This window comes from Zeugodacus cucurbitae, chromosome 3 (genome assembly GCF_028554725.1).
Source record: "Zeugodacus cucurbitae isolate PBARC_wt_2022May chromosome 3, idZeuCucr1.2, whole genome shotgun sequence".
Classification (NCBI taxonomy): domain Eukaryota; kingdom Metazoa; phylum Arthropoda; class Insecta; order Diptera; family Tephritidae; genus Zeugodacus; species Zeugodacus cucurbitae.
In genome coordinates, this window is record NC_071668.1 from 46144427 (window position 1) to 46171800 (window position 27374).

At 35.5% G+C, this 27374-nt stretch overlaps 1 protein-coding gene across 2 annotated transcripts in view; it reads left to right on the plus strand.

Annotated features, from left to right (window-relative positions):
• Window positions 1-23325, plus strand: part of LOC105220024 (uncharacterized) — a 37693-nt gene extending 14368 nt beyond the window's left edge. For both annotated transcript variants that reach the window (XM_054227164.1, XM_054227165.1), the window contains exons 2-6: window positions 13388-13471; window positions 13543-13617; window positions 13701-13882; window positions 13961-14111; window positions 14184-23325. In XM_054227164.1, the coding sequence (XP_054083139.1) occupies window positions 13388-13471; window positions 13543-13617; window positions 13701-13882; window positions 13961-14111; window positions 14184-14290 (599 nt within the window). In that variant the 3' untranslated portion in view covers window positions 14291-23325. The remainder of the gene's footprint in view (window positions 1-13387; window positions 13472-13542; window positions 13618-13700; window positions 13883-13960; window positions 14112-14183) is intronic.
• Window positions 23326-27374: the final 4049 nt, after the last annotated feature.

Genomic DNA, 27374 nt, shown 5'->3' on the forward strand with positions numbered 1-27374 from the left:
TATCATTCGCCTCTAATTAGGCTGCAGTTCAGTGCTCGGCACAAGAGGATTTGTGACTGTGTAGGTGAACACGAAAGAAAGAATACCCAGAGAGAACTCTGTAACCTTCCATTTTGAAAATGTTTTTAATTTTTGCATAAAACACGAATTTTCGTACTCGTTTATTCATTTTAGTTATTTTATTAATAAAACAAATATATTTGAGCATAAAAGCATTAACTATACCGCCTTTAAACGGCTTAAAACCATAAATCAAATACATAACATCAAGCAACATTCATAACAGTAAGGCAGTTCGCGCAGGGCTCTTAGGCAAAGTGCCATAGCCATGCGCTGGTTGCTAGTTCGACAACGACTGAATAATAGAGCGTAAAGTTCTGAACAAATAGACGACGACAAGCGACGAGCGATATCTGTCAAATATTAAAATACACGCGTTCTTATGGGCACAGCGTTTTAGACAACAGCACGACTTCGCGACAAAATGGTTGAAGTCTTCGCTGTCGCCAAATTAGAAATTTTTGCATAAATAATTTCACTCTTAACTAAATATGTAAATTTTACTAAAGTGAAAGATTTTAGTACGGCAACAATGAAATTGCTGTTTGATATGTCGCTGCCGTCTTCAAAATGTCCAAGACGTTGGCTTCAAAGCAACATTTGTAGTCGACCGTCGCTACGTCGTGTCGTGTCGTCGTCTTTGTGTTCAGCACTTAAAGCTCCAGTTATGCATGTTTGACTTGACCTAGCCAGACTTGAGAACTGTCACATAAAAGATCTGTTTAATGGGCCTTGCATGTATTTGACTACCGAACGCTTCACTTGACTTGAAAATTACAGTGCACTCGCGGTAACGTGAACTAATTAAAACCAAGGGAGTTCACGTTAGTGAAAATGTTCACGTTAGCGATTGTCGAATTTGAAGACGCAAAATAACGTCAAATTGCTAAATTCAGGATTTTTACACATTTAAATGTAAAAGTATTTTATTATTGCCATTAGTATGTTCATGGGTATGAACATACATATTAAATTGCGAATAAAATTTCACATTAGATTTATTCATTAAAAAAATCCGTTATCTTTTTCTGCTGCTTTTTCCTTTCTAATAGCTGAAATAATGCTTTCTCCCTTAAGCGTCTAAGTACACTCATGTCGCTTTGATCAACCATTGCATCTCCAGCCCATTGCAATGCCTTGTTAAAGCTTTCAACTACCTCACTAATGTATTCAGTGTTGTCCGTATGTTAATAAAAAAAAAAAGTGTAGTGAACAAAAATTTTGTTCACGTTACTGAGCTTTCTAAGTAAGTTTGTTCACGTTACAGAGTAATCAATGTAAAAAAAAAAGTGTTCACGTTAGCCGGTGTTCATGTTAGACGGTGTTCACGTTACCGCGAGTGCACTGTATATGTTTTGTTAGAAAAAGTTTTCCATTTCGCCAACTTTTTTGTTGGTTGGAAAAGTAAAAAAAACTCTTTATATACGACTTTTTTACTATTGTTGTTTAATTCCGCCATTGGGGACTTCTTTTTCAAGTTATTACATTTTTCACTTAGAATTTTAAGTAGTAATTAAGCACTAGCCTTGACTTCAGCTGTTTTTGGTTTTATTGTTTTGAACTACCGTGCATTTTGTCAGTTTTTCTTTCGTTTTTTGTTTTGCTCGCGTGTTTGGGGGTCGTGAGTGCGTCACTCAACAGGAAATTAAAACCCAAAAAAGCTAACTGTTAACGAATGGCGTAATCTTGTCTTCTATCATTCTTGAGCGTGACAAAGGAGCTAGGTGCTACTGGTAAGTAATTGTTATTATTATTTATTAGATTGTAATATATTTTGTATTGTTTATGTTGGTTTATATTAACCCTTTAACCGGCGAGCCTGCATATAGACGGTGTATAATTAATATGTTGCTATGCTGCTCTTATATTTCAAATCTCTGTTCTAACGAAAAAAATCAGCAATTCTCTTATTGAAACAAATTACAGTAAGCATTCGTCATTTGATTGCAACTCGTTGAGTGCTAAAGTCAATTTTTTGACAAAGTGTGTAAAATAATTATTTGTGTATAAAGTGGAGTTTTTAAAATCGTGATTTGCGTGAACAAAAATTTTCTCATATGGGTAAATATAATTTCTTTTAAGTTTTGTGTTTTATTGTTAAGTTTTTAGCAAAACTTTGTTTGTAGCCGGTGAAAATTGAACACCGTCTAAAGGCGAGTCTGCCGGTTAAAAGCAAATTTTGCATACACGTGGCTCTAGTCCATTTTCTTTATCATTTCATTTTTCTTTAAACATTTTTGGGTTTTAAACATTCTGGGAAACAATTAGCAGTTTGAAAATGTTTTCACAAGGAAAAAATTTTAATTTCTCAAAATTAATTGATGAGGAAATTGAAGAACTTATGGCTGAATCGGTGGATGGCGCAGATTCAGAAGATGATTTGAAAGACCCATGATAACGATGATTTGGAAGACCCAGACTTTCAATTACCAAACGTAGACTTTGCTACGTTTCAAGAAGAGTTGGATATGCAGATAACAACGATTTTGAAAATATCTTTAGAAATTCAGAAGAGCATCTGGCGGAAGTGCATAACAATGTTGAGCAGTCTGACGAGTCTTTACCATCAAAACCTGGGAAAGCAAAAACAAAAAGGGCACGATCCCCTCTACCAGAAACTGAAGCTGGTCCAGTAATATTCAATGCGGAGGGGTTTAGCGGAAATATGAAAGATATTTCCCTCCAAAATACAGTTTCAGAAAAATTTTATGAAAAAAAAAAATTCTTGAACTTGAAAAAAAAAAATTTTTTTTTTATTACTTAATTTTTATTTACAATCTATCTACATTAAGATATTCAGTAAATTATATCTAGTAGGTAATGGCAGAGGTAGATTTGTCCTTGAGCAAATCTACATAAAGGATTACTTTTTTTGGTTTTTTACATATCCATAAGTAAAATATAATTAACTTAGGTTATTAAATACATCCATCAAATATTCATTTTCATTTACATTTTCATTTCTTTTTTTTTTTGTTTTTGCCAGTCTTAAATCTAAAAGAGTTTTAGAGAAATGGTAAATCTAAGATATGAGAACGTTTTAGCCGTATAGGTTCATAAGTTGTATCTAACTGACAAACAGCAATTGGGTTTATATGGCTTGAGAGACGTGCAAGATATCTAGCACTGTATTTTGGGATCTCATTTTTTATAAAGGGAATACCTAGGTCGTTATGGATAGCTTCATTGGTAACAAACCATGGGGCGTTAATAAGTGACCGCAATGTTTTTGATTGATAACGTTGCAAAATCTCTACATTGGACTTACTGGCAGTACCCCAAAGCTGTATGCCGTATGCCCATATGGGTTTGAGAATAGCTTTGTAGAGCCGTATTTTATTTTCTATGCTAAGTTGAGTTAGTTTTGATTTTTAATTGTTGTTGTTTAGCCTGAATATGACTTTTCCATGTAAGACGTCGATCCAAATGCATCCCTAAATATTTAACTTTGTCCCTAGTAGGAATCTGCTTATTATTTAAAAATACAGCAGGACACTCCTCTTTTCTTAATGCAAATGTGACATGAGTAGACTTTTCGGATGATGTAGTTTTTCAAGGAGACAAGGAACTGCCGCAACAATTCAAAGAATTAACCACACCATTCCGTTGCTTTAATTATTTTTTCAACGATGACTTGCAAAATGAAATTGTGTATCAGAGCAATTTGTATGCAAAACAGCAAGATGTTCCTACAAACTTTACTTTGACATCGTGTGATTTAAAAAAATATATCGGAATTTTGATTTATATGTCTGTGTACCGATATCCCAGTGTCGAGAGTTACTGGTCCAAACATTCTTTCGGGCCAGTTAGAAACGCAATGACTTCAGTTCTTTTCAATCAGAAAATATCTTCACTTTAATGATACCAAAAAATGAAAAAACCACAGGAAGCAGGATTTGATGAACTGTATAAAATTCGTCCACTTATTGATAGACTCAATATGCAATTTGATTCTGTGCCAAAAACAGCTCGGTTGTGCATTGATGAACAAATGTGTTCAACAAAAATGTTGTCAAAATTTCGACAATATATGCCCGCAAAGCCCCATAAATATGACATAAAACTTTTTGTTCTTTGTGACTAAGTGTAAATTAAATCTGTGCCTCTCAAACAATAACAAATGCTTTCAAATTTATCATCAAAATAATAAAAAGAACTGACTAAAATTTCAAGTAAAATCATCCTCTAATAAAAGTGTTTTATTACGTTACCAGGCAGGTCCGCCTTTTGGCGGTCAACATATTTTCTCACCTGGAAGGTAAGTTTAGATTTTTTTTTACCTTTTAACATTAACGTATGTTTTATTTAGCCAAAAACTACGAAAAAATTATTTTTTTAATCGAAATAAATTGGCCGGTTAGAGGGTTAAGAGGTGGCTGACTCTAAGGGAGAGATTTAGTAGGGAAGTAAGGAAAATGGAGTCACCATCAGGAAGTGGGCCGAGTAACACGGAAACTTGGCCATTGTTCGATAATGTGAGCTTTTTAAAACTATATACATATGTATACAGCCCAGACCGTAAGTTAATCTTTTTTTAATATTTTATACGTATTAAATATTTATTTCCCTTTTACAGAAATCGCTGCACCACAAACATTTTAGAATATATGTTTTCGCAGGAGCTGTTTGAGCCATTTAGTTTTGAATGTTCTCCGACTATTTTATCATCGCCTTCGGAGTTGTCGTCTTTAACTAGCATCCGGAAAAGGGTCATGAAAACAAACAGCGACGACGACAGCTGCTTCAAAGAACCGTGCGAGCTATACAAAAGTATGTGTGTAGAGAGGAGCAATTGTAGCGATGCGGTGAGGTCGTTTGGTGTTAATAATTTTTTAAATAGTTTTAAGAAGGTTCAAAACAGTTTTAAGAATGTTTTTGAAAAAATAAAGTAATTTGTTTTTATAACTCTTTAATTTTGTAAGGCTTTTATTTATTGTGTGCTATGTGGTTATGTTGGTAGTGATTAGTGATTGGAAGGTTGTTGTCATTGTGTAGTTGCAGAAAACATTCACAAAATATTTTTAAAGATTGATGGCGTTTTGATAGGGAAAACTTATCCTATTTTGCCTAAAGTATGTACTTGTGTATATACTGTAAGTTTAGTTGTATGTACATTTATTTGATTATACGGCCTATGTCTTATTTACTAATTACATACCGTCATAATCATGATTTATTGTCGGTAAATAAAATATTTATGTTTTCGTAAAATGCATTACTATACAGAATTCATTTGCCATATGCCTGTGTAATCTTCCTAATATAGATAATTACCATCTTTTTCAGTAAATAAAACAATATTTATAGATATATCCATACAATAATATAATACATAAAATACAAAAACATTGCTATACACTAAATACGATCTTGTTGAAATGAAACCGCTCCCTGATTTATAAAATATTCTGCCAAAAAATCCCTTACACGGAATGCGAAACTAGATGCATTGTGTCGAGTTGTACTTATTGAATTAATGCACCTCCAACAAATTGTGAAGAACCAAGCAGGTTAACACAATTGTTTGACAGTTCTTTGGGCTAAAGTCTATGATATAAGTAAATATTGAAATATTGCAAATCTTTTAATGTACCTCCGTCACTTTGTCCGCCATAGCTACCAATACTGGCAGAGGTGAACGTATACCTAGCGTCGCAGCATGCCATTAAAACTATACTATAAAACTTTTTATAGTTATAAAATAACGAGCCTGAATTTTGTGGACGAATAATAGCTATATGCTTCCCGTCAATTGCTCCGACACAGTTGGGTATATTCCACAGTTTTAAAAAATCTGCAGCAATGTCTTTATATTATGCGGTAGTTGGCTCGCTAAGGTATATCGGGCACAGATGTAACCAAAATATTTCACACGTCTCAAGTACGATATTCCACACTGTTGTTTTCCCTAATTTATGCATCGAGGCTATGATCTCAAAAGGTGTTCCATAAGCGAGGTACCCAAAAAATAAATGAGAATACAATTAAATGAATACGTTTCAAGGATTGTTTTAATTACATTAAAGTTATAACCACTCGCTCCTCGGCGCCAATTTGTTGTTTTGGTATTTAAAAACGGACTAATAATAAAATCGAAGAAAAAAGCCTCGGATCAAACACCCCCCTTTTGATGACGACCCCTGCAAACGTTTTAAGGATAATGATTTAAGGGCATGCACCATGAATGTCCGGACCCTTAATTTGGAAGGTGCCTCTGCCCAGCTGGTTGATGTCCTCATACGACTAAAGGGTGATATCACCGCCATCCAAGAAGTGCGATGGACGGGACAAGGACGGAAAAACGTGGGTCCTTGTGATATCTACTACAGCGGCCATATAAAGGAGCGCAAATTTGGTGTTGGATTTGTGGTGGGAGAGAGACTCCGTCGCCGAGTTCTGGCAGTCATCCCGGTGGATGAACGTCTAGCCACAATCCGCATAAAAGCGAGGTTCTTCAATATATCGCTTATTTGCGCCCACGCCCCATGTGGCTGCCCCGGCCACGATGTCAAAATCGTGCTTGGCGATTTCAACGCTAGGGTGGGTAAAGAAGGTGTCTTTGGCACAATAGTCGGAAAATTCAGCCTCCATGACGAAACATCGCCAAACGGCCTGAGGCGATCAGGCCTCGATGGGGCCCGAAATATGGTCGTCTGTAGAACCAAATACCAGCATAAAAAAATACATCAAGCTACTTGGCTGTCTCCTGATAGAAGCACCCGTCACCAAATCGATCATATTGTGATAGCCGGAAGACACGTCTCCAGTGTTTTAGCCGTGCGTACGCTCCGAGGACCAATTATAGACTCGGACCATTATCTGGTTGCAGCGAAGATACGCACCCGCCTCTGTACCGCAAAGAACGACCGTCAACAAACATAAGGAAAGGTCGACGTCAAAAAGCTGCAATCGCAACAGACAGCCACGAAATACTCCACTCGACTTGCACTCCTGTTCTCAGAGAGCACTCATCAGCATCTCGGTATAAGGAAACTGTGGAACGGCATCTCAAACTCACTGCATACCGCTGCAGCCGAAACAATTGGATTTCAGCAACGACAAAAAACAAACTGGTACGGAGAGGAATGCCGTCTCGCAGCGGACAGAAAACAGACTGCCTACATCGCAACGTTGCAAACGACCTCAACACGTACGGGATGGGAAAGATACCGAGAGCTGAAGAGGGAAGCGAGACGCATCTGCAGACAAAACAGGAAAGAGGCCGAAATGCGTGAGTACGAAGAGCTTGAGAAGCTGCCAGACAGAGGTAATGCTAGAAAATTTTATGAGAAAATGAAGCGACTTAACGAAGGTTTCAAGACCGGAGCATCTTCAAGTAGAGACCAAGGTGGTAATCTGGTAGCCGATGTCCAGGGCATACTTGGATTATGGAGAGAACACTTCTCCGACCTGCTGAATGATAGTGAAAGTACAACACCAGGAGATGGCGAAACCGATTCTCCAATCGTTGACGATGGAACAGAAATTCCATTACCTGACCATGAAGAAATTCGAATACCAATTACCCTCCTAAAGAACAAAAAAGCGGCGGGGGCCGATAGCTTACCGGCCGAGCTATTCAAATACGGCGGCGAAGAGCTGATAAGGTGCATACATCAGCTTCTTTGCAAAATGTGGTCGGAAGAAAGCATGCCTGACGATTGGAATCTCTGTGTGTTCTGCCCAATCCATAAAAAGGGAGAGCCCACAATGTGTTCCAATTACCGTGGGATAAGCCTCCTAAATATCGCCTATAAGGTTCTGTCGAGCGTACTGTGTGAAAGTCTTAAGCCCACCGTCAACAAACTGATTGGACCTTATCTGTGTGGCTTTAGACCTGGAAAATCCACAACTGACCAGATATTCACCATGCGCCAAATCTTGGAGAAGACCCGTGAAAAGAGGATCGACAAACACCACCTTTTTGTCGATTTTAAAGCTGCTTTCGACAGCACGAAAAGGAACTGCCTTTATGCCGCGATGTCTGAATTTGGTATCCCCGCAAAACTAATAAGGCTGTATAAGTTGTCGTTGAGCAACACCAAAGCTCCGTCATAATTGGGGAGAACCTCTCCGAGCCGTTCGATACCAAACGAGGTTTCAGACAAAGTGACTCACTATCGTGTAACTTCTTTAACTTGATGCTGGAAAAAATAATACGAGCTGCAGAGCTAGATAGAGAAGGTACAATCTTCTATAAGAGTGTACAGCTCGTGGCGTATGCCCATGATATTGATATCATCGGATAAGGAAGCGAAGCGAATGGGTCTGGAGGTGAATGAAAACAAGACGAAATATCTCCTGTCATCAAGCAAACAGTCGGCGCACTCGCGTCTTTGCTCCCACGTCACTGTTGACAGTCATAACTTTGAAGTTGTACATAATTTCGTATACCTGGGAACCAGTATCAACAACACCAACAATGTCAGCCTCGAAATCCAGCGCAGAATCACTCTTTCCAACAGTTGCTACTTTGGACTGAGTAGGCAATTGAACAGTAAAGTCCTCTCTTGACGAACCAAAATCAAACTCTACAAGTCGCTTATCATTCCCGTTCTGCTTTATGGTGCAGAAGCTTGGACGATGTCAACATCAGATGAGACGACACTATGAGTTTTCGAGAGGAAAATTTTGCGCAAGATTTATGGTCCTCAGAACATTGGCAACGGCGAATACCGCAGACGATGGAACGATGAGCTGTACGAGTAATACGACGACATTGACATAGTTCAGCGAATAAAAAGACAGTGGCTACGCTGGCTAGGTCATGTTGTCCGAATGGACTAAAACACTCCAGGTCTGAAAGTGTTCGATGCAGTACCCGCCGGAGGAAGCCGAAGAAGGGGAAGGCCTCCACTCCGTTGGTGGGACCAGGTGGAGAGCGACCTGTTTATACTTTACACTTGGGATCTCCAACTGGCGCCGAACTGCGAAGGAGAGAGAGAATTGGCGCGCTCTCATCGATTCGGCTATAACCGGCTAAACGGTTAAACGGTTCAACGCCAATCACACATACATAAACTAATAATATTTAAAAGAAGGTTGTATACTGGCCGATTCATCCGTGTTAAAACAAATAGTTGTTGGTCGTCTTCTTTTAATTTTAAAAAGTTCTTCCAGTAGAAACAATTTGGGTTTTAATCCCGATTCGCTGGATGAACGGACCAGCGGGGTTTACGTCTTCTTAATACTTTTCTTCTTTGAAGGCGAAGAATATTTAAATATAATAGTTCATGGAATAAATCGCTATCCATTATTAAAGTTAATATATTTGGCAAAACAATTTGTTTTAATATTGATTACATTTTCACAAGCTTCACAAATCAAGTAAAATTTCACATTTGTGTGCTCTCTCAACATTCAAAAACAGCTGATTTCTACGCGCAGTGTTTAGTATAATTGCTGAGTTGAGTCAAGCATGCATAACTAGAGCTTAAGCGTACGTGTGATGTGAGTTCGGCACAATTGTGCCAAGCAGTGCCGATCACTGTTCTAATTCCTCTTGAGCAGGTGCTTTATTTTGTAGTAAATATAGTTTAAAAAAAAACTAAAAAACACGCTTTTAAACCACATCAAACTAAAAACTTACAAATAATTCTTAAAATATGCTGACAAAAATAATTAACGAAACTTATTTGTATTTTTGGTTAAAATCGTGAGTTGCTCAATATTCGAAAAATATATTACAAAGCACCCTTTGTTGTATACTTTTAAGCACATCTTTTTGCTGAGTTGCTCACACTTTTCATCGCCTTCTTGCAGTGTCAGTACCACTGGAAAAAGTTACAAACATACGAACAAACATACATACCAGGGAACTGCATGAGTGCCTAATTTCCTTACTGAGAGTAAACATGCTTCAAAAGCGATGGCGGTGTCCACTCACACTCATAGACAAACATTGTGAGCTAACATCTACTCAAAGAACTATGAGTGGAGAAGCTACTGAGCCAGTCGTATACTTGCTTTTGCATATTAATTGTATTTGTTTTACACATTCTTCTTTTTGATTTTCACTGACAAGTGGTGATCTTACTCATGAGTCATGACCAACAAAGGAAAAAGCAAGAAACACTCATCACCAGTAGCGCGTGTACTTGAGTGCTTACTATTGTATTGTTGTTCGTGTATTATTTTTTGTCGTGCCTCAGTTTTTTGTGCGTCGCTTATTAGGAACTGCAAACTTTGTTGTTGCTTTATGTATGCTGACGCAATTGTGTCATTCGTTGTGGAACATTCCCTGCAAGAACAATGTCAACCTTTTGACTGTTCATAAGATAATTTGAATTGAAAAATTTTTTTAGCATGTAGAATTGAAATATTTATATCCCTTTTTAACATAGGCAAAGTTTGCTTTTGGAAAAAAGTGATTATTATTTCTTGTCCATGCATATACACACTAACTATTGTTTTGTTGATCATTTGAGCTTCAGCTGTTTCTTACAGGGCCTTAGCACATGGATGGCAGCGTTTTCGGCTGCTCGATCTGCCACTCGTGTAAATCACATACAAAACACACAAAACGAGCGTGCAAAGAACAACAAAATATTAAATGAACTCAATACTCAGAGAGTTGCTAAATTCTGAGAATGTCATTTACTCAAACCGCTTTATCTGTCTTGTCGCTCAGCTTAAGTAATAACATGAATAAGCAGAAGAGAGTTAACCCTGCAAAAATTTGAGGACCACGTAGTCCAATTAGGTGATGTTTCGTAGTAGTGATTATGAAACCTGGTTACATACCTAACCATATGTTATGCAGCAGTGGACCATGTCCAAAATTGAACATCGGCTTTTTCGTGATTGTTCGGCAATTTGATTCGGTTATAAGCAGCTATTTTAGCAATAGATATCATAAAATTAACGATATTTTTAAATATATTGTATTGGGAAATCGATTTATTTTTCCTAAAAAGTCATTGAATATTAAAATAACATTTCAAAAAACATATATTAATATTCATATTTCTTATTACGTTGAAGAATTTGTTAATGTTTACCACACTTTCTAAACCTTTTTTGTATTTAGTATTTACGGTTGTTTTCGTCAATCACATAATTCTTTTAATAACAAAAAACTAAATTACAAAAATATTTTAAATATAATATATACGTGTCTTCTAAGAATATGGAACAGTTGGTGTCCTGCAAAATAATAAATAAAAATCTAAGTATGTGAATGCGATCTTACTGCTTTTAAAAAAGCGATAAATCGTCTTATTCAAATTGTGTGTATCGCCCACCCCTATATTTACTCATGTGAAAATTGTTTTGGTGAACGCAAGAGCTAAGTGGAAAATTTTATATTCAACGTTTTCGTGGATTTTGGTGAGTATAGTGAGTGAAAAATTATATAATTATTTGAATAATTGTTTAATTAGTGCATTAATAAAATGAGTTGCTCAAAAAGGCACTTGAAGCGTCTTTTTAAAGCAAAAAAAGATTTATATGCACAGCAATTAGCTGTTACAAGGCGTCAATTCAAATTCCACGAAACAATGCCGCTACTGCGAATATTGCGCATTGCAATTCTATGCATAGTAATGATGCCACAATGGAAAAACTTCCATTACAAAAAACTTTTCGTGAAAAACTGAGAGCATGGCAAATTAAAAATAAAATCGGTCACAAAAGTTTACGAGAACTTTTATTTATTTTGAAAGAAGAAAATTTAGACGTGCCGTTAAGTCCGTCAGTTCTTCTGGACTTGAAGAATGAAGACGTGGGAATTGAACAAATTCCCCCGGGAGAATATGTTCATCTCGGCCTTAAAAATCAAATTAAAAAAATTGAAAGTAGTGTGTTAGAATATAATGAAATTGTATTTGACATTAATATTGATGGTTTGCCATTATTCAATAGTTCAAAAACTCAACTTTGGCCTATTTTAATACGAATAGTTAATATTCCAAATATATCTGTATTTCCTGTAGGTATATATAAAGGAAAACAAAAGCCAAGTGATATTGATAAGTTTTTGAGCTACTTTGTCAATGAGTTTCAGTTTCTCAGGGTAAATGGTTTAGAATTAGGCGGTAAAATATATAATTTAAAAATTAGATCGTTAATATGTGATGCACCAGCTAGAGCATTTGCTTGTGGTATTCCCCATCACACATCAGCTCATGGGTGTTCAAAGTGCACAGCAGAAGCAAAAAAAATTAGAAATACTCTAGTGTATCCCACGAAAGTAGGAGAAAGTGTAAGTGATGAAGATTTCGATCTCCGAAGACATATTGATCATCACCAAATAGGATTTCGCACAACTAAAACCCCATTTGAAAGAATAAATTTAAAAATGATAACTCAAGTACCTTTAGATCCAATGCATTTAATCGATCTTGGAGTTATGAAAAAAATTTTAATTAGAATTTGCAAAAATAAGTTAAGTTCTGAAAAGCGACTATCTGTAGCAAACAAAATAAAAATATCCGATCATTTGGAATTACTTAAAATTCACATTCCGAAAGAATTTGTTCGTCTACCTCGAAGTCTTGATGAAGTTGCACACTGGAAAGCTACAGAATTCAGACAATTTTTGCTATACACAGGTATTTTAGTTCTAAAAGATAAAGTCCATGAAGATATATATTATGAGTTCTTGTTATTACATTGCGCTTGTAGATTGCTGTCCTGCTCAAAAAATGTAAATTCAAATTTAAAAAATGCGGAAGACGCCTTGAAATTATTCGTTGAAAATTTTCCCAAAATATTTGGAGACGATAGTGTTTCATACAGTGTTCACAGTCTACTGCACTTAGCTGATAGTGTAAAAGCGTTAGGAGTTATTCAGAATTTTTCTGCGTATGACTTCGAAAATTTTTTACAAAACTTAAAGAAACAAGTTAGAAAACCTACACGAATTTTAAGACAATTAACTAATATAAATACATATTCCGACTTTATAGTTGAATCCAAAAAAACAGGATTTACAGAAAAAAATTCAAAAATTAATGCTTATTCCAATCTGCATTATTTTTTTAGCACAAAAAGTCCAAATAATATCTGTTTAATCTACCCTTTTATTATCATAAATTTCAGGCTTTTGAAAAATCGGAATCCGATTCTGGGATAATAATTGGAAGACGATATGTTAATATTACTAGTTTTTTCAAAGAACCCTTAGACTCTTTTCCCGCATTGGGTATATGCTTGGCTGATGCTGTACCCAGGACTGAAAATGAAGAATTTTCAGTTGAAAATATAAGTTGTAAAATGATATGTTTGCCACATAATGACCAATTGCTTTTTATACCAATATTACATGGCTGCACTAATTAAAATTTGCAATTTTGTTTTTATATACACATTTACATATTTGAAGTTCGTCAAAAAAGCAAAATGTCAAAGGTGGAAACAGCTGGAAAGCTTCGCCGGATGAACGCCGGAATACCACAATCATTTGTAGGTAAGTGAACTAGTGAATTTTAAATTTATACTGTTTGTCTTTGAATTATATTGGTAATTTTTATTATTTAGATAGCTTCAATAACAGTTGCAATAAATGCAACAACATCGAAAAATTATTGACGGATAAAATTTCTGAATTGACAGGTATGTTTAATACATAATATATTAATATAATTGTATTAAAATATAATATCATCAACATACCCACATTATATTTATTTTTCCAGAATTAGTTGAAAAACAAAATACTGTAATTATTGATATTTTGGCGGAGCATACTGTATTGTTAGAAAAGCTGTCTCAAAAAGAGAAGGGAACAAATTCAGCAATTTTGAAATTCCCAATTAAAACTGATGCTGATATAGCCAAGCTGGATGCTGATATAAATGACAACAATAGAGTTTGCTATGTAAGAGTCCTATTATTTTTATATTAAAATAACTGTTTATTTTAAAAGCCTGACACAATTTTATTTTATACTTGTTAGATTTCAGCAATCCAATATTTACTGCAAGGTCAAGTTAAAAAAAATTTTGAAAAGGTTTTGTCACGTCAATTTTGCCTCGAATATAATATTGGTGGAATAGCAAACAAAAAACGTTTAAAGGATTTCGGCAATGTTTATACCGTACTTAAAAGTAAGGACAAATGAAATATTTATTATTAACGAAAATTTTATATGTATACATATATATTTTTATTTATTTCAGAAGCAATTGGAAAAACAGCTGTAGATGCGGAAGCTGAAATAAGGAAGGCTTTTCAGGTGGTGAAAAAGAGGCACTTCCGGCAGGTTTCATTTAATAAAGTTACATAAAAATAATTTAATAACAAAAACCAGATTTAAGTTTTTAATAGTATTTTAAGTTCCAGTAAGAAATGTGAATTAAAATTTTTATAATAAAACAAAAGAATTTTTTTATTGGAAAAAGAGTAGCTATTGGTACTCCAATGTGGTCCATTTAGACCACAATAATAGGTAGTACACTATGCCATGCTCTAGTGTAAGTAGAAAATATGTTGGACTAGACGAAGTAGTTTGGTAGGTGGTCCAAAGTACAATGGTCTTGTGTAAGTATAATATATGTTGGTCTAAAGGGAGTAGTTTGTTGTGTGATCCTATGTTATGCAGCGTGAGACCAGATGTGGTCATGTCCAATGACATAGCAATGTTAATGTAACTATATTTTTCCCATATGTTTGGAACACTTCGGTCGCTAGTGTTGGTTACAACGTAGCGTGGTCTTGTCCTAGTACATACTGTGGTCCTACTTTTTGCAGGGAAGTGTCTTTTTAACCGCTTTGAGCTAAGTGGAAAAATTCTGTGAGTGTTAACCAGGGATGGGCACCACCACAATCAAACGAGCATCACAAAATGAGATTGTGTTAGTGTGCTTATTCAGTCTGCTTGCAGAGGTTGAGCGAGCAGGCCTATCAGGGATAAAGGGATGTACAACTTATTCCAGTGTGAGAGCGCCTCAAAATTTGCGTTTTTTATAACATTTTGCATTATTACCAGATCAGACAAAATACTAATTTTTGGTCATTTAAATTAAAATACTCAACATTTATTATGGTTAAAAATTATTATATACTGAATGTTTAATATAAAATAACTTATTTCAATTTCATTTAGCGATAAAATGGTATATTAAAATAGCCGCTTTTCGAAGTTTCAGTAATAAATAAGTTTAATTATAAAGTGTCAGCTGAAAATAAATCAATTTCTTTTACAATTTTCCATGAAAAATTAGTTTCTCGATGCTGCAATTTACAAAAATATTCTTAAAAATTAATAATAATTTATATTTTATATAAATTATAGTAAAATTGGGTAACATAATAATTTAAAAAAGTAAATTAGTGCTATTTTATAATGAAAAAATTGTTTTCATTTCATACGTAAAATATACAACTTCGTCCGCATCGACCTGCACAGTCAACTGCTGATTGCAGACTGTTTTTATCGTCGTTTATTTATCGTATTGTCCCATCGTAGGTGCTCGTTTTACGCTCTTCGCTTGTGCGTGTTAAGTGCTGAACACAAAGACGACGACACGACGTAGCGACGGCTGATCACAAATGTCGCTTTGAAGCCAGCGTCTTGAACATTTTGAAGACGGCAGCGACATATCAAACAGCAATTTCATTGTTGCCGTACTAACATCTTTCATTTCAATAAAATTTACATATTTAGTTTAAAGTGAAATTATTTACGCAAAAAATGTAAACATTGGCATACATACATATATGTATAAAAACTACAACTTTTCCTGGCAGGTTTCACAAAGAGGCTTAAAGCACTGGAGGCAAATTGGCTTTAAACAATCACAACAGCAATACCTTGTTACCCCTTTTATTTTTTGGGGACAAATTGAACACAATTTTCTTCCACTTGGTGGATTAGATTGAATAATTGGTGGAGGAGAGTGTAGATCTTAGTCCTCGTGGCAACCTTTCATTGTACACCCGGAATTTCATATGGTCTAGCACCAATTCACTTGCCAGATTGATCATAAATGTTTTTCTTTTCATTTTTACATCACTCTCAGTACCAGAGACCTGCAGAAGTGCACCGCAACTCAAAATACACCGCGTGCTTACTCGCATATTTCTCATACTTGTGTATCAAAAACACTTAGCCAAATATGTCGCGGTGGTTTAAACACTCACAGAATTTTTCCACTTAGCTCAAAGCGGTTAAAAAAACACTTAACTCTCTTCTGCTTATTCATGTTATTACTTAAGCTGAGCGACAACACAAAAAAAGCGGTTTGAGTAAATGACATTCTCAAATTTTAGCAACTCTCTGAGTATTGAGTTCATTTAATACTTTGTTGTTCTTTGCACGCTCGTTTTGTGTGTTTTGTATGTGATTTACACGAGTGGCAGATCGAGCAGCCGAAGACGCTGTCATCCGTGTGCTAAACCCCTGTAAGAAACAGCTGAAGGTCAAATGATGAACAAAACAATAATTAGTGTGTATATGCATGGACAAGAAATAATAATCGCTTTTTTCCAAAAGCAAACTTTGACTATATTAAAAAGGGATAAAAATATTTCAATTTTACATGCTAAAAATTTTTTTAATTCTAATTATCGTACGAACAGTCAAAAGGTTGACATTGTTCTTGCAGGGAATGTTCCACAACGAATGACACACTTGTGTCAGCATACATAAAACAACAAAAAAGTTTGCAGTTCTTAATAAGCAACGCACAAAAAACTGAAGCACGACAAAAAAAGAATACACGAACAACAATACAATAGTAAACACTGAAGTACACGCGCTACTGGTGATGAGTGTGTCTTGCTTTTTCCTTTGCTGGTCTTGAGTAAGATCACCACTTGTCAGTGAAAATCAAAAAGAAGAATGTGTAAAACAAATACAATTAATATGCAATAGCAAGTATACGACTGGCTCAGTAGCTTTTCCACTCATAGTTCTTTGAGTAGATGTTAGCTCACAATGCATGTCTATGAGTGTGAGTGGACACCGCCATCGCTTTTGAAACAAGTTTACTCTAAGTACGGAAATTAGGCACTCATGCAGTTCTCTGGTCAGTACACATTTGATATAAGACAAAGGCATTAACACCAACCATATCTGGTACTCTTTGAAATACTGCCATAGGCCATCGACGAGTTTTTCGACTGCATGAATATATCGAAAACTTTTTATCAATTTCGTCAACTCCTCCTTTTGTATGGTTGTAATCTGCTATCATAACAGGTTTTTTTGTATCAGTATCTATTTCTTGACAATGGTGAGAAGACGAGAAAATGTATATTTTTTTTCGGTACGTATGATAATAGGGTAAATTCTTTCGTAAAACCATACATTGAACTCCCGACTTCTCTAGTTTTGCACGGTAAGAAAGAAGATGGTTCTCAACTTTATTTTTTTTAGAGTTCCTAAGTAAGTCAATCCCTTTTTCAGCAGAGCTTCCATAAGAGGTATAGAGCTAAACCAATTGTCAGCCGTCATGTTCCGGTTTGAGTTTTCGACAACATTCACAAGTCTTAACACAGACTGATTTGGTACTGCCAATTTCCTTTCCTGTTCATTTAACCCTATACCGTCAGAATTTTTACCAAGATAAATATAAGCATTGTAAATGTAGTATGTGCGAGCATCGACTAACAACATTATTTTAATGCCATACTTTGCTGGTTTCTGAGGCATGTAAATTATAAACTTGCAGCGACCTTTAAACGGCAGTAACATTTCATCGATGCAAAGTTATGGTCCGGGTGTATATTGAAATTGACTGTTTAGGATAAATTTGTTGAAAAAATTTGAAATTAGTGCAAGTTGATCTTCTTTGAGACGCTCCGCTCTGGTAGTTGAATCGTCAAAACTAAGGCAGTTTACCAAAGAAGAAAAACGTAAATTTGACATCCCACACGGCCACTGCCATCGGTTGCGAATATTGTGCGAAGATCTGCGTCATTACATTTAAAAACTGAAGTGTAGTACAGTAGGCCATTGAATGCTTTCATTTCCGTTACATAAGTATCCGTAAGTTCCACCATTGTAGTATTACTACATTTAGCTCGATAGTTACAGAGTTTTTGATTAGTATATTGTACTGAACATTCCAACATGGATTCGTCAACAATTTTGGACCAAAGCTGTAAATATCCTTCAAAGGTAGAAGTATGCAGACGACCTGGTAGTCTAACTAAGTTATGGGATGCTGTTCTAGATGTTCTTGGTCGCTATCTTGCACTCCACAGAAATCCTTTCTTACCTTTGTAGTAGTTGCTTGTTGGGTGTTGATTCACTTCTTCACAAATATTTTGTGGCTCAGAGGTAGTCGCATGTTGTTCTTCATTGTCTTCATCATTATCCAAAAGTGCCGTTTCTGGCTGAAAATTGGGGTCATTGCATTCATAATCCATATCGCTGAACTCATGCTCTCTCTTCCTCCAGCCACTGTAGTATTACCTCATTTCGGCTTTCCAGATGAGGTTCTCTCAGAATAATGTTTCTCTTGCGATATGTTTGATTGCTCCATAATAACAAAACTAAAAAATAACAATTTTATTGACGCGTTGTTTAGGAGACACTATGGAAATATAACAAAAGAAGTAAGGAAGGGCTAAGTTCGGGTGTAACCGAACATTTTATACTCTCGCAATTTATTGATGTAATTTTATAAAGATAACACAATTCGACCCATATATTCTGAATAAAGTTCAATAGAATAACGAAAATCATCATAAATAGTATATGGGGACTGAGGTAATTCCTAAACCGATTTCACTCGTTTTCACCACCAAGATACAATGTATCGAAGACTATACGCTCACTTAATTTAATATTACTTATAATTAGGTATATGGGATCTGGGGGAAGTTATGACCCGATTTATACCATTACAGGTACAGAGAGAAACTGTTATAAGAAAAAAATTCAGAGGGAATGAATTACATTAAAATATCTGAGCGATTTACCTAAGTATATTTTCGGGAAAAATTACCCTTAGGCACTGAGTTCTTCATGTTCGATATCAGGGACCTTGAAAAGTCATGGTTCGATTTTGACAATTTTTTCACAAGTGATGCAACCGATCATATACAGTGTTTGTGTAAAGTTTTATTTGGCTATCTTCATTGGTTCCTAATGTATATATTATAAAGTGAAGGAATAATATGAAATTCAACAAGTAAGGAAGGGCTAAGTTCGGGTGTAACCGAATATTTTATACTCTCGCAATTTATTTATTTAACTTTGTTGATATTATATAATACACAATTTGACCCACATATTCGTCATATATATTGTATAAAGTCCATTGAAAGTTGGAAACGATAATATTAGGTTAGAAGCACCGAGGTCCTCGTGTTCGATATATGGGGCCTTAAAAACCTATGATCCGATTTCGGCGATTTTTAGAATGGGGCTGCCACACTATAAACATAGTATTTGTGCAAAGTTCTGCACCGATATCATCACTAGTGCTTACTTTATATATTGTAAAGTAAACGATTCAGATCGTCTTCAAAGTTCTGGTATATAGGAAATAGGCGTGGTTGTGAAGCGATTTGGCCTATTTTCACAACATATCATTGGGATGTAAGGAAACTATTACAAACCAAGTTTCATTGAAATCGGTCGAGTAGTTCCTGAGATATGGTTTTTGACACATAAGTGGGCGACGCCACGCCCATTTTCCATTTCGTAAAAAAATCTGAGTGCAGCTTTCATCTGCAATTTCTTATGTAAAATTTAGTGTTTCTGACGTTTTTCGTTAATGAGTTAACCCACTTTTAGTAATTTTCTACCTAACCTTTGCATGGGAGGTGGGCGTGGTTATGATCCGATTTCTTTCATTTTTGGACTGCATAAGGAAATGGCTAAAATAAACGACTGCAGAAAGTTTGGTTTATATAGCTTTATTGGTTTGAGTAAAAATTAAGATATCTTAATGAAACTTGGAACATATGTTCCTTGGCACCCTGATTAGAAGGTGGTACATAAGGAGAGATATTTCTATTTGGTTTTTGTTCAGGCTGTCTGAATCGGGATGAACTGTCAATGTACATCGGTTAAGGTGTAGCCTGTTTTCGAAATGGGCTTCTATTTTCCGATTTTTGTCTAAAGTGCCTTGGAGACGATCAAAAAATTGCGTCAAACACTTTAAGTGTGTTGGTGTCGTCGGCTCTCGTCGGCTCTCGTCGGCTACACGTACGCTACACCGACTTGTTGTCGGCTCTGTTTGATGAAAATCAAAAATTTTTGATATTTCTATTTGACGGACGATAATTTGATCGTCTCCATTCATGTTTGACAAGCATGAGCTCATTTGCAGGGAAAATTTCAAGCTGAGAGGACTAGAAAAGTGAAGTGAAGCGAAACGGAAAAAATAAAATAAAATTAAATAAAATAAAATAAAATAAAATAAAAAAATAAAATAAAATAAAAAAAAATTAAATTAAATTAAATTAAATTAAATAAAAAAATAAGATAAAATAAAAAAATAAAATAAAAAGATAAAATTAAATTAAATTAAATAAAATAAAAAAAATTAAATTAAATAAAGTAAAATCAAATATAATAAAATAAACTAAATAATATAAAATAATACAAAAATGGAGAAATTTTTTTTCATAAGAATTGCAGCACATGCCAATAATAGATAATCATCATCTGACGATGACATGATGACCGTACGTTACGAGCTCAAAACTAAACTGATGTTTGACGTGTTAATTTGAACGTTTGCGGGCAACACACTATTGAACATCACTAACACATATGCACTGTTTGACGAAATTATTTGATCGTCTCCAGGGCACTTAACAAAAAATGGATTTTTAGCCAGTTGCACGTTTTTATAGTCTGAATATAAGCTCTTTGGTTGTCGATGTTTATTTCGATGAGCTCTTTCTTCCAAGCATTTTGCAAAATTATTTGCGAATTAAAAACGTTCATGAATGAAGAATAGCCCTTAAATCTTTTTTCGAGCCTGAATAAATATCCTCAGTGCATCTGTTCTGTACATCTCGCATTGAATGTAGCCTTGGAAAGTCACCGCTATATGTACATACATATATAGCGAAGTTGATATATTTTGTAATATTAATGACAGATAGTGACAGTGTAATATTGAAGAAAAATCTAAAAGTGAAAGGTCTGGAAGTTCTTCAAATGCAGTATATTTTATTTTTTGCCCCTGAATAATATTGTACATATACAGAGGTAGTCAAAATTATTTACACATCGGACGTTTTTTTTACATGTTTCACAGAAAAAGCTTACGCTTGTTGTTGTTGTTGTTGTCGCAGGGTAACAAAATGCTATGGTGTTGTAAACCTTGATCTATTCCCAAGCGAATGAAGTCGGTTTGGCAAGAATAGCTAGAAATATGGCGGAGAAATAAGCAAATGAACTGAAGACTCGGAGTAGTCAAAAGTATTTACACACATTTTTTTTGCGTCAAAAGTATTTACACACAACATGAACTCTATTATCCTGTTCTTATTTAATGATAACTATAACATTTTAATGTTCAGTATAAATTCTTATTCTAAGGCGATAAATTCATAATGGGTTACATTACCATTGGCGTCAATACCAGCCTGCTTTATGGTCCGAATTGATTCAACACAATTGTGCGCTAAGTTAACAGTTAAATTAGACCAAATGTCGGTAATTTCGGCGTTTTCGGTTATTATATGAATTGTCCTTTGATATTTAACCAAAGACCAATCATTTTGACTAAATTTTTGGTCAGGGCTGTGCGGAGGTCAACTTGATTTGCTTCATTTAAAACTTTTGTAGGTAAAGATCCTTCATGAAATGGAGCATTATCCTGTTGTAAAATGTAGTCAATAGTTGGAAAAGACCGACGGACCACTACAATGGCATGGTCATGTGAATTCTGATATATCCGGATGATTTAGGGTCACTAAATTAGTACCAAATCTCCAAAACAGAAGTAAGGAAAATTTCCCCAAAAAATAAAAAAAAAAATCAAAAATCATCACTCCCGACTCTATTTAGCGTCTAAGCTGCATTATTCTTCTTCTCACGTGGTAAATGCATAAAGCGTTTACTAAAGAAGCCCTGGAACAAAAAATCAGCCTTATCTGTCCACGACAGGCTTTAGGATGCATTTTAAGGCAAATGAGAGGCATATCGCTTTTTTGGTTTCGGAAATAAAGCTTTTTTGGTTTCGGAAGTGGTCAACTTTATGCACAACGTATGTATTTATGTTACTATTTTTAAATGTCCTTAGCAGTGTAGCATCATTAGCTGTTCATGCAATATGCTGATTCGATGATGCTGCAATATTAAGAGGACTAATTGTGGGATTTTGTATGACAGTTCCTACTATTCTGCTGCATTCTCTTTGAGTTATCACAGGTTCCCGCCCAATTATCTTTAAATTGTCCTTGCAATACTTCGTGTCCTTCTTTTTAATAACATTATAAACAGTATTCCATCAAATTCTATAAATTTTAACTAACTCCGAAGCCGAAACCGCAGTCTTAAACTTAGTAACAGTCTCCAATCTAGTTATAATCGATAATTCCTTTGTTTTCGACATTTTATTTACCAATTTTTATATTTAAAGGCTGAGTTAGGTAGTTAAGAATGCAATAGAATCAAATTACTACTCTTGCTCAAACCAAATCCAAGGATAAAGGCTGAATCGCCGTGTGTAAATACTTTTGACGCAAAAAAAATGTGTGTAAATACTTTTGACTACTGCGAGTCTTCAGCTCATTTGCTTATTTCTCCGCCATATTTCTAGCTATTCTTGCCAAACCGACTTCATTCGCTTGGGAATAGATCAAGGTTTACAACAACATAGCATTTTGTTACCCTGCGACAACAACAACAACAAGCGAAAGCTCATTTGCATTACAATTCTGATTTCCAACACGAATATATACCATAATATTCCTAGAAGAATATTAGCTCTTCCTTACTTGTATTTTTTTTAAAGAATGTCCCGACTTGTGCTTGCATTTTGCAAAGAATTCATTGATAATTAGTTTTTAGTTGGTTTTGCTTATTCGAGGCCTATCTTATGTTTTTGGTTTTAATTTTGTTGTTTTTTTAACATATTCTATTACTAGATGTATTTTATAATAATACTATAAAAGAAAAATCATAAAAAACTAAACCTTTGCTGTAGAAATTTAATTTCGAAGTTAATTTTTTGTAACTATTTGCATTTTGTGAACAATTATGAAAAATGTAAAACCTGACCACGGTCCCTTTTTATGACATGATATCATATGATGCTTTATGAATTCAATTTCATAAAAGTTATGTATGTATATCTTTTTTAGCGCTTTATATCACTGAAGAATATTATTGATTGTCTTTCATTTACTTGTGTTTTAAGATTTGCTGCCCAAGATCTCTACAACCTCATAGCAATATTTTAAAAGGAAAACCAGGTTAGTGTAATATTATCTATCAATATTTAAATACAGCAATCCCCGCTTAAATGCAAGTCTTTTGAGACACTTAAGCGGGAAATGCACTTAAATGAATCCCAATTAAGTGCCTCGAGGTACTTACGAAGCTTGTCACTTAAGAGGGGATCACTGTATTATTAATATACATATGTAAATCAGTAGTTTCAAAAAAGTCATATTTATTTATTGGTTTTCAGCTGGCGATTCTTACAAACTCATAGAAAACAAGTAAGGAAGGGCTAAGTTCGGGTGTAACCGATCATTTTATACTCTCGCAATTTATTTATTTAACTTTATTTATATTAATAATACACAATTTGACCCACATATTCGTCATATAGTATAGTGCATAAAGTCCATTGAAAGTTGGAAACCATAATATTAGACTAGAAGCACCGAGGTCCTCGTGTTCGATATATGGGGCCTTAAAAACCTATGATCCGATTTCGGCGATTTTTAGAATGGGGCTGCCACACTATAAACATAGTATTTGTGCAAAGTTCTGCACCGATATCTTCACTAGTACTTACTTTATATATTGTAAAGTAAACAACTCAGATCGTCTTCAAAGTTCTGGTATATAGGAAGTAGGCGTGGTTGTGAAGCGATTTGGCCTATTTTCACAACATATCATTGGGATGTAAGGAAACTATTACAAACCAAGTTTCATTGAAATCGGTCGAGTAGTTCCTGAGATATGGTTTTTGACCCATAAGTGGGCGACGCCACGCCCATTTTCCATTTTCTAAAAAAATCTGAGTGTAGCTTCCATCTGCCATTTTTTATGTGAAATTTAGTGTTTCTGACGTTTTTGGTTAGTGAGTTAACCCACTTTCAGTAATTTTCAACCTAACCTTTGTATGGGAGGGGGGCGGAGTTATTATCCGATTTCTATAATTTTTACACTTATTATAAGGAAATGGCTAAAAAAAACAACTGCAGAAAGTTTGGTTTATATAGCTCTATCGGTTTGCGAGATATATACAAAAACCCAATTGGGGGGTGGTGCCACGCCCACTTCCCCAAAAAAATTACATCCAAATATGCCCCTTCATAGTGCGATCCTTCATGCCGAATTTTATTTCCATTGCTTTATTTATGGCTTAGTTATGGCACTTTATGTGTTTTCGATTTTCACCATTTTGTGGGCGTGGCAGTGGTCCGATTTTGCTCATTTATAGATATCTTAATTTTTACTCAAGTTACAGCTTGCACAGATCGACGGACAGACAGACATTCGGATTTGAACTCCATTCTTCACCCTGATCACTTTGGTATATATAACCCAATATCTAACTCGTTTAGTTTTGGGTGTTACAAACAACCGTTATGTGAACAAAACTATAATACTCTCTCCGACTTTGCCAAACATCAACGCTTCCAACAAATCCCAATATATTGAGTTCATTGCCCGCTCCGTAGCTCTCTTACCTTGTAATGTTAATAGTATTTGAATCTAAATTTAATAGTTATTTATCACTGAATAAGTCCTTTGATCATTCTGCGCGCCACTGAATATGGTTTTCGTCAAAGCTCAGGCGTTTGTCGCGTGCCACGTCGTCCTGTTCATTTTGATATGCATACATACATATGAACATATATAACTCCATTTCTACCTCTTTCAGTTTTAGATGTTACAAACAACTTTTAGTTCACAAAACTATTTTACACTGTGCATCATGCTGCGAGAGTATACAAATCCTTTATCCTTAAATACTTTTACACATGCACTTATAAGTGTTTGTACGAGCATCACTTCTAATCGTAATAGATTAATTTAATAATTATTCTTAATGTTGTAACTAACTCCTTTCTGGTAACAATATTAATCACCTCATATTCATTTCTCTTATTCGCCCTATTCCTTTTGATCATCTGACGAGACCACACGTGTTCTACTGCGCTTAACTTTAAATATCTTCGTAACCATATATATTAACATATAATATATTATATTTATAAATAATACTCGTGTGTAAATAAAGTTTATTTAATTAAGTTAGTGGTTAAATAGTGTTTCACTCAATAACACCCCAACCATTACTTTGGTGTGCCCGACGGTCGGAGTATTACCAACGCCTGAGGGCAAAATTTTAACCTATTGTGATTGAAAATATCAAATGCTCACAGCTGTTTTTCAATTAAATGTAAACAAAACGCATGCAATTAAATAGCTAAATTTTGCTGCAGTGGAAGTTCTAATAATAACGTATTTATGTATACTTTGTAGTAATTAGTGATTTTGTACTAATTGTGCGGCCAACAACCGCAATATTTGCTTTCTATCCAATTTTATTTTACCAAAATAAAAATATTATTGCCAATCAGCTGTTTATTGGAGTTATAACTCGCTTTGCTGCCGTCTGTCATCTACATATTTGGAACTGATTAAAAGCGCAGTTAATCGGGGTTAACTCTGCCATCTGTTTAGGCTATTACACAATCTCATCGCACATTGACGACGTTCTCATTGAAACTGATTACCGACGCAGAATCCATAATCGGCTTGATTTATGGACTAACCGTCACTTAGGAGCACACTTGACTCCAATATTTGCACCATAACCTCTACATTGGTGACTCCTTTACACCATAAAATACATTGGTGACACCGATCGTCAAAGTAAATCCGGATTAAGAAGTTGCACTTGCATACTCAAAAAATCACACCACGCGGCCTGAACTACAGAACAGTAAACTCGTCACATAACACCTGTATCAACTAGGTGGTACCTGACCTGATGACCAACGTAAAGCAGGCACAATCGGACAAATTTTACCTCGCGGTTTCAATCCTCGATACGCGACATGCTGCAGAAATTGAAGACTTCATAGTTGATCCTCCAACATCAACACCTTTCACTTCACTTAAAATGGCAATTATTAGACGTTTTTCTAAATCGATGGAAGCGAAGTTACAACAACTCCTCGATGGTGAGGAGATTGACGATCGGACGCCATCGCAATTCCTACGCCATCTCAAAGCGCTGGTTGCAGGTGTCGACGAAGATGCCAAATGGTTATCCGCCTTACCAAAGGACACTCTCGCCATATTAGCATTACAAACAAATACAATGTTGGCAAATCTAGGCGCTAGTGCAGACAAGCTTCACGTGATCGTACAAGGTAAGTACCTTTCATCAGTTTCCAAAAGCACCAACAACAGCACTATCAACCATTATTAACAAAGGGGAATCTAGGTCAACAACAAGACAGCTCAATAAGACGAGGTCACGAAGCCATTCCCAACAACGTCGGCTGAGCTCTGACGGTTTTTGTTACTCACCGTCTTTACATTAGAGATCGAACCTCTAGTACTAAATATTTGGTGAACACAGGTTCCGATCTAACGGTTTTCCCAAAAGAATGGTCGAGAAATACAATACTAACAATTGGTTACACGCTACAGCAGTAAATGGCTCCATCATCCACATGTATGGAAAAAGACTATGTCACTCAATATATGGCTTCGGCGTGATTTTTCATGGCATTTTATAATCGCCGATGTTACAAAACCAATCATTGGGTTTGACTTCCTAGTCGACCTCAAGCGCAAATGTCTACTCGACGGACGCACTGGTTTAACATTACCTGCACTCATTGCTCTCGTAATGGACACGATTTCCATTTGATCCATATATCACAAATTATTACGTAAATTTCCTAAGATTACAAATCCAGATGGTGTAACAAGACGGACGAAACACTTCACTTTCCACCACATACGCACATCCAACGGACCGCACGCCAAGAATTTGATAACATGATCAAACTGGGAATCGCTCGACCTTATAACAGCCCATGGCCCGGAGGATGGCGACCATGTGGGGATTACCACAGTCTAAATGCCCGCACAATTCCGGACAAATACCCCGTACGCTGTCTTGATCACTTTACCGCAACACTACATGGTGTAAACATTTTTTCAACTATTGATTTGGCTTGCGCATTCAACCAAA